General features: G+C 40.5%; 1 protein-coding gene across 1 annotated transcript; it reads right to left on the reverse strand.

Annotated features, from left to right (window-relative positions):
• Positions 1 to 983: 983 nt before the first annotated feature.
• On the reverse strand, positions 984 to 8176 carry LOC121955951. The gene is made up of 21 exons (XM_042504049.1): positions 7990 to 8176; positions 7849 to 7907; positions 7680 to 7766; positions 6934 to 7055; positions 6707 to 6847; positions 6451 to 6549; positions 6194 to 6364; positions 5738 to 5840; positions 5262 to 5482; positions 4669 to 4825; positions 4375 to 4586; positions 4172 to 4286; positions 3891 to 4090; positions 3652 to 3766; positions 3405 to 3574; positions 3235 to 3329; positions 2775 to 2905; positions 1750 to 1939; positions 1404 to 1545; positions 1222 to 1318; positions 984 to 1077 (listed from the first exon to the last, which is right to left on the reverse strand). The coding sequence occupies exons 1-21, from the start codon at positions 8010 to 8012 to the stop codon at positions 1007 to 1009; spliced, it is 2721 nt and encodes a 906-aa protein (XP_042359983.1). The 5' UTR covers positions 8013 to 8176; the 3' UTR covers positions 984 to 1006.
• Between the last annotated feature and the right edge of the window lie 453 nt (positions 8177 to 8629).

Consider the following 8629-nt stretch of genomic DNA (forward strand, 5'->3'; position numbering starts at 1 on the left):
AAGTGGTTCAATGTTGCTGAGAAGAAATAAGTACATATAAAATTTGCCCTCTGTATACTGTGTCCACGTATTGTGATACGTGAATGTACAGCTTAACAATAGACTGAAATGCATTTCCTGATCCATTTGGAATATGTACTTTCTGTCTGTTTACACACTCAGGCACCCCAGACATACATCAGATATCAGAGTCAGGGAGCTGCCACCTCTCCAGCCACCAGTCCACACTCTGCATCTGGTCCATGCTACCTCCTCCTCCCAGTTCCCATGACTGAGGTACGAATGCTCCTGTACAGATTATGCACTCTCTAAAATCACTTAATTTAATTTTCACATAGCAAAAACTTGCATTATGTGTGATTTACCTAAAATTTAACTTTCATCTTCACATGTAAACATTTAAACATTTAAATGAACTGCATCTTAGTTTATAGTTGCAAGTATCTGTAGATGTTAAGGTTTTTGGTAAAATCAGGTATTTGCCATACAGGGTGCTGATTTTACAAGAAACTCAAAGTAGAATCCTGTGACCAAATATTTATGTAAGTTAAAATTTACAAGCAAAAGGTCCATTGTTGCTCCATAATTTACTTATTCACTAAGGTTATTTTCTCCCTACATTTGGAACAAAAGCTGCACTAAGATGTTGTGGGAACACTTTACAACAAATATGCAGACTTTATTCCATGAAAAACTTTTGCATATCATGAATTTAAACTTGTTTGCAGCCCGTTTCACAGTGGTCACCTACTGTTCTTTGGCTTGTTTACACCTGTTCATCCTTCACTGCTGTATATCAAATTAGTATAATGTTCAGATACAGATAGACTCCCTCTCCAACTAACACTTCATAGCTTTAAGTTTAATTAGTTACTCAGATGGGACGTCATCTGATTTATTACAGTATTTCTGAATTACAGTTGGGGAGTAAAAAAACAAAAAAACACCCAAACAATTCAAAGAAGAACAAAGCAAATATGAAGTCTTTTTAAAATCATTTATTTTGTTAATTTATGAGTATGGGTCCTGTTGACACGTGTTTGGAACCATGGCCGTCTGAAACAGCACGTTTTTGACCTGTGGAAGAAAAACAAAATATCTCAGCAACTTCATACATGTGTTTACTCAATCGGACAACACCAACTATGTAGTATTTTAGGCTTTGTCCCATCCCTTATATGATCAAACAAGTGGAAACCTTGTGCGTCAATGAGGTCATACCTTTTATCCTGTCGTCTGGGTTTGAACACTGCACATTACAAGCTCCACCCACTGGATTTCTGGCATCACAGACCTCCACATCACAATGGACAAAGACCTAAAAAATATGAATGGAGATTTGTTTGTTTTCTCAAACCTGAAGCATCTAAAAAGGAGCAGAGGAGTATAACTGTTGAAATTACCTGCTGATTTAAATTATCTTTGTCTCTGGCGAAGGCAAACATTGGTACCTCAAAGCGCTTAAAGTTAGAAGGATACTGAACTCTGGCATCAGGCCAAACAGGATGGAAGATAACCTGGTTAGGGTCCTTTGGGTTTGCACAGCTGGGGGAAAAAAGACAAAAGATAAAATACAGCTTGAAAACTTTAGAAAGTGCCCACAAGTCAATTTTAATCGGTTAAAGAAGTTCAAGTCTGCAAAATGAGCACCCCCCTCATTGGAAACTGTCCATTGCCTATATTTCAGTGTGACTGTTACATTTTGTATATGTGGGCAAATGTCCCAGCAGGGCAAGATTAATAAGTTACCCGCCAACGATGAGGTCCCATCTGGGTCGGGATGTCCTGTCGTCCTCCAGCGTCGCCCAGCAGTACACCAGCTCCAGTGATACATCAGGGTTTGCAGACGCCATCAGTTCCACCTCAAAATACAGTGGCTGTTGTAGGTACTTTGCCAAGGGATAATCCTCGACCCTGTGAAACACGCTGTAGGAGTCGTCTAAGTGGGAACAGATAGAAACGTGCAAAAACTGTAAAAAGTACATCATCGCACTTGCCAACTTGGTCATCATGATGAAAGATTTAAAAATGAGTCAATTAACTTTATGTCAGAAGTCAAATTACTTTGACCAACATTATTAGTTCAAAATCAATTTGTGGGATTGGCTCCTGGCTTTAGAGGACACCATTGGTTTACTGATTAAGGATCATGTCGTTTTTAATAACCTGTCTCTTTTTGTCTCTAGGAGAATTTCATCACAATCCAAGATACCCAAAAGCCTCCATTTCAGGTTAGTGAAAATCTGATCCATGTCCCTTTGCATGAAGCTCTGTGTTTAACATGTTGACATGACAGGAAGCAGTATTATTGTCCCCAGTTCTTAAATATTTGCTTTGGCTTCAGTTTGGGAGAGAATAAGAATCTAATGTTGGGAACATGCAATCTTGGAACCTATCGCCCATCGGTCTGGTGATAATAAAGCCTCTGGTGGCAATTGCCAATTTTCCCCAAGAGATCCGGTGTAACCAGCAGATATCTGGGCCAGCACTTCCTTATTCAAGACGCAGTCATTGTTTAGTTTGATCAGCAATTCTAGACAACATTTTTGCCAGTGCGTGCCGCTTCTTTTGCTCTTGCCATGGACTGTTGACCTGTAGGCAACCAAAGCCCACACAAACATGATTGGCCAATAGGACTATGAACGGAAACTCAAAACCCCTCCGATTCCAAAATGTTGCGCTGTGCCCACAGATTCTGCATACTTATGCAAATATCAATTTATAGAGGTTAGGAAACATTAAAATAATGATACAATGCATTTAGAACTTCTTACCCGTAGCAAGTCTAATTTCAACTTGCAGCTCCCCTCGTGCATTTTCAGCATATGCTTCACTCCTGCGAGGTCTGGTGTTAAAGGCCACAGCGTGGTTTGTGCTGATGTCATAATAACATGAAACCTTTAGCCTGAAAGAAAAAAAGGACAACCCAAAAGATGAGACTTGACTTAGGTGGTATAATTGATCAAAAATGTTAGTCATATCCATGATCTGACTTCTTGATTCATCTTTTGTCCAACCTAAAGTCCAAAAACACAAAAGATTCTCAGTTTATTGTCACATTAAGATAAACAAATGCAGCCAAAGCTCAAATTAGAGAAGCTGGGATGAGGGGATGTTTGGCACTTTAGCTCGGCAATGACTTAGAGGATTAATCGGCAAGAAATTAGGTGATCACTTGTTTGATTATTGACTCTCAGTACAGCTCAGTGTTTTTAAAAGTTTCAAGACACTCACTCATACTCCGGCTCGTCCGACTTTGATTCCCTCTTTGTTTCAAGTTCATCTGGCAGAGAGATTTCATTTTCATACCGCATCATGTTGGGCAAAAACTGAGAGAAAAGAAACTTAGGATCAGTTTCAGTATTACCATGTTACAGAACAGTTCTTTGATTGCAGACTGTTACCTTTCTGGTCGTCCCACAAGAGTTGGCAGTGAAGACAAAATAAGCATATTGGTCGTTGCTGTAGATGGGACCACAGCTGGGGTCACTGAGGGTGAGCTGACTGGGGTTCAGACTGGGAACAGACTCCAGTTTCAGAGCTAGAGCTGTCATGGTTCCATTAGGGAAACACTCTGAAGGACGAGGATCAGACATTAGTATGCATTGGGTGATCCGTCTGACATTAGAAACATTATTTTGTCTAACAAACCAGTCAGCGTTGTGATGAAGTTGCAAGCCAAAGAGAATTCTTTGATATTTGTGTTGGTTTCTAGATTCCTCAGAGCCACGTCGAGTCTGCTCCTGATGGATGATGACTCAATGGCCTGAGAGTTGTCAGAACCAGGAAAAGTTACTTTATGTGAAGGGTGATATCTCTAAAACAAATGTGCAAGGATTCATTGTAGTGCCATTTATCACTTTGGTTAAGAAAGCACATTCTGATTGTACCTCAATCACAACATCAGGGGAGGAAAATGGAACTATAAAACTGAAGTGTGTGCCGTTATCCATGAAACCGTATTGCTGAGCCAGGATGGGGGTCAACATCTGTCTTCCCACTATGGTTTGAAAGTTGATGTTGTGGGTCCCGTATTTCACCAGGACATAGAAGTTTTGATGATCACAGCCACCAGAGACAGAGGGAGGAACTGCAGAGGAAGAAAAATAAAAATTTAGAAGAGTTTTGCCCAATTTTTATGAATGAATCCATCATATCTGTGAGTACACACCTATGTCTACTAATCTAGCCTCCAGATAAGCAGTGTGAGAAAATGGAGCAAACTCTGGAAGGACCACCAAGCCAAAAGTCAGGTGAAGAGAGTAGACTGTAATCCCCATTTCCCTCTGTCGGGAAATACAGAGCAAGATTAGCAGCCATTATTAATTTTTTTTTTTTTTGCATTTTATTCCCCAAGTTGAAAGTAAAGCTTACCATCTGTAGTACGGCAGGGTCCGTGAAGGGCAATTCAAGTGTGAAGACCTTCGAGCTGCTGTTAGGGGACATGTGTTCCAGGACATTAAAGCCTCTGACAATGCAGTCCGCCACAGACAAGACCTCAGAGGGGAAGGTGACGTTTATTAGCGCCACATCAGAGCCAAAAGACCCGAGCAGCACTTTAAACATCCGCTCCTCCGGAACAGTGTCTGCAGGGCAAAAATACAGAGGTATGAAGACAGCTTGCAATGTATTCAAGAGAAATTCAGAGTGAGGATAGTAAAGACTCACTATCAATAACTTGTGGGGGTTGAGACAATAATGGTGTCGTGATGGGAAGGAGGACTTTGTATCTTGTGTCCTCGTGAGTAGTGTCTTCAGTCCACAGTAACTCGAGCATCGGCTCAATCGTATAAGTAGTAAGGTAATGACCGTCCTGAACGTGACTCTGCAAAATCAAACATCCTGCATCCATTATTGTGTTTACAAACCCAGATGTAAAAAAAGTATATGCATATGTTAAACACACTGAGGGATTCACAAAAAGACTGCATGACTTTTTTTTCCTTTTTCTCTGTGCCATTGTGCTGCTCTAGACGCATTTATTCTTTGCCCTTTGTGTATGATTGCAATAACCCATGTGGCAAATTGCACTTAGCTGCTAACCTTTTTGGGCTTGTTTGCGCTGTAGCGCAATCTTTTGTGAATTGGCCCTTGAGACAGTGCGCGTAGTGGTTATAATAAATCCAATTCATGTTCCTGTCGGATGCAATCATTCCTTTGAATTTGCCCATCAATCTTGCTCTACCAAAGACATATTAGTTGCACAAAATGGTTATTGTCTGATGTTGGACCTAAAACATTTGTAAAAAATAAAATCTGACCTTGAAGTGGCCTCCAACAGCCCCAACAGGAATTTCAACCATGATGTAAACATCATTGACAGACAGGGAATAACGTCTGGAAGCCATCTCAGCAGCATCAAGCCTCTTTCCATCCACACCCATGTGCACCTCCAACAGTTTAAACTGGCCAGAAGAGATCAGAGGGTCAATGTATCGTGGCAGGAACCAGTTGATTGCGTTTGGAGTGAAGAAAACACTGCCTGCACACAAATAAAAAACACAGAGCACTCATGAGGAAAGACCAAACATGGACACAGACGACCTACAGTCAGGGCCAAAGTTTTAGATAAAATGAGGTCATGAGTCCAAGTCCTTCTAGTAGAGAAATTTAATGGCCTCATACTTAATTTGAGCATTAAATCTAAAAACACTGGAATCAGGAATAAAATACTGTCATGTCAAGTGTAAAGGGGACCCGACTACTACGGCCCTGCCTACTGTTCTCCAAACATTACCCTCCAGTATTGGGCACGCAGCTCCTGCATCGATTTGAGTCGCCAGCCACTTCTTCTCAAATATTGTTGAGGTTTTGAGCACCGTCATAGGCACCCCTGCAACCTGTGGGGTGAGGTTACAGAACATGTAAATGCTTCGTTTAGTTCATTTAGTGCCGTAACAAAAGATTGTTTTATCCCTCACGATATGGGTAATTCAACATAATGGGGAATATAAATAAATAAAAGTAGCCTACTAAATGTGTTTTACCGTGCCAACTGGATTTCAGACAAAGTAATCCATTTAAAAGGCAGCCTGATTACATTACGTGATCTAAATCCAATAGTTTACTGGCTGCAAGTGTAAGCAAGTAGTGAGTTATCTAATGGGCTGTGTGTAATTTAACCAGAGGCTGCCCGAGGGGCGACATATCAAGTGAGGCTTGTTTAAAATTTAGTGAACCGCGGTCCACTTACATTCTGGGTGTATGTTTCAGCTGAAGTCTTTGGGCTTCGCAGAACCAGTCTTGTAGGGGTGTTTGTGATCCCGTAACCACTTCTCTGGGCCTCGGTCACCTTCATGATCCTCTCCTCAGGAGTGAAGAACACGAGGGTTGTGATTCTGTATCCTGCATCTATGGGCTGTTTCTGTGAGGGAAATAATAGACGTTAAATATATTAAAAAAAAGAGGCTTTTAGAGTAAAATAAAAAGGGCAAAATGAGCCCATCTAACCTCAGCAGCTCGTCGAGGATCACCAAACTTTGAATGAGCCCCTGAGATGGGATGCTCAGGTAGGGCGTAATCATCCGGAGCTGCCCTCTTCACAGACACCTAGAAAATGAGGGCACTCCATAAGTGATGATCAATCTCCCGCTCTCCCGTCTGCAGTGACATGAAATGTACCAGCCTTGATGCTCATATGAGACATAAAGCCACTTATCATATAGACTGGAACATGACCCCTGAGAGTCCTGCTGCGTTCACTTGCCTCCATATAGTCGTGGTCACAAACTATTTCCCTGGAGGCCCAGGCAGCATAGCGGCAGGTTTCAGACACCTCGTACAGCTCATCTACCATCCGGTTCCCATGCAGTCGAAGATTTAATTTTGTTGTGAATGTTTGATCGCCCTTGCAAACCCACAAGACTTGAAATGATTAGCACGTTAAAATATACATTTGGTGCTCTGTTAAATCAAATCTCCAGTCTTGTTTACCACATTCTGAGCAAAGCAGTTTTGAAGGGAGGCATAAATCATGGTGTTTCCCAGCTGGTCCATCTTCATCCTGAAGCCACACTGAGAGGCTAAACTCGGTGTGATAAGGATTGCAGAGTTATCTGAGGAGGATAAAATGAACAGTTAGAAGGAAGAGTTACACTTATTTTATTCGCTTATATAAAATTGTGATTCATGTGATCTGTTTGTTTTGATCACTGTATTTCAATTGTAATTTGGCAACGCATGTCAAATGTCCTGCCAGTAAAGCCTATTGATTTGATAAATGAAATGGGAAAAAAAGTTAGACCAAGTGAAAAAGCACAATTCATTCAGAAATCTGTCTTTGGTGAAAGCGCTTTTGAAGTTTTTCTTCCTGCATCTTAGTTTCAGCTACAGCGTCCCTTTAAACTAGATTGTGTTGCAAGCACAGGAGATTATAAAAACAGGATTAAGGACAATTTGACCACCAAAAGCATACATCTCGTAACTCAACACTGCTAATATATATATATTTTTTTTTTGTAAATCAGCAGTTTGTTTCAAGTCTATTGCTTGCTTGGGTTGGGGTTTGTTTGTGGATTTTTTTATGCTCTTTTAATGTCTGGAGTTGTGTTGTTAGTTGATTTATTCCTTTATGTCAGACTCTTTCTGCTGCCATCTTTCTCTGACTCCCCTGCTTTTGAATCTCAATGGGATTATTCCTGGTTAAACAAAGGTAAAAATAAAAAGTGATCTGAGCTTACTAATAACAGCAGACACTTCCAGAAGATTTCCTCCAAGTGGACTGAGATCCACACGCATGACGTTCCCCAGGCATTTTGAATCGATATCTGTTATCAAACATTTATATTAGTTGGCTAAACAGCATAAAGTCAGATTAAAATCATATTTTAAAAAGTTACAAAAACATACTTATTGAGGACTTTTTTTGTGCCTCTATGTTCACGACAGCTATCATGAGGGTCAACCACCTGAAAGAGATTAATTTTCAAAGTTAGAAGAAAAATCTAAAACTTTGAGATAAAGTAATAAATAAAAAACAAAACCACAAACCCCAGTCCAACTAAACGACCCATGGCACAGGAGGTGGGAAACTGGGAACTGCAGAGTTCCTGCTTTTGCTGTTTTTAAATAAGCTCGTGGAGGTAATGAACTATACTCCTCCTTTGGGCAGGAGGAGGCAGGTTCCTGCTCAACAAATACAGCCAAACGCAGGTGGCTCCTATTACAGCCTGATGGGGATAATTGTCTGGGTCAGTGTCTTGTGATCTGAGGTGAGTCTGAACATGCTCTGCAAAGAGGCTGATTGTTGTAGGTGACTTAAAGGTGCAGTCAGCGATTCTAATTCATACCTAGTCCTAGGTGTCATTTATGCTGGGGCTATAGGGGACATTTTGTCTGATTTTGTCTTCATCACTTTTTAAAGGCATAATTTGTTAAACAGAAAAATAGTTTGCACCAAAAAAATGTTAACTAACAAATGAGAATGCTTTGATAAATAAGAAAACATTCAAATACAATGACACAAATGTGTATTGTCCAAAAAAGTAACCTAAACTTTAAAGAAAAAAATCCCCCCTCACCTACTGATTCTAAAATGACCCCAAAAATGCGTCAAACATGTTCTTCTTGTCCAATTTTTCTGTTCTCTCTCTGTAAACATAAGAACATGAGCTATTCAAATCCAGGCATT

Source organism: Plectropomus leopardus, chromosome 16, assembly GCF_008729295.1.
Source record: "Plectropomus leopardus isolate mb chromosome 16, YSFRI_Pleo_2.0, whole genome shotgun sequence".
In the NCBI taxonomy this organism is placed as follows: Eukaryota; Metazoa; Chordata; class Actinopteri; order Perciformes; family Serranidae; genus Plectropomus; species Plectropomus leopardus.

What these genes read in the sequence shown, in the direction of transcription:
- LOC121955951 (XM_042504049.1), bottom strand. Translation starts at nt 8,012, where the DNA reads ATGGGTCGTTTAGTTGGACTGGG. An exon ending in CTGAAACATACACCCAGAAT is followed by an intron (nt 5,841 to 6,193) that starts GTAAGTGGACCG and finishes CTCACCCCACAG; the next exon opens with GTTGCAGGGGTGCCTATGAC. An exon ending in CCCCTGATGTTGTGATTGAG is followed by an intron (nt 3,767 to 3,890) that starts GTACAATCAGAA and finishes GACAACTCTCAG; the next exon opens with GCCATTGAGTCATCATCCAT.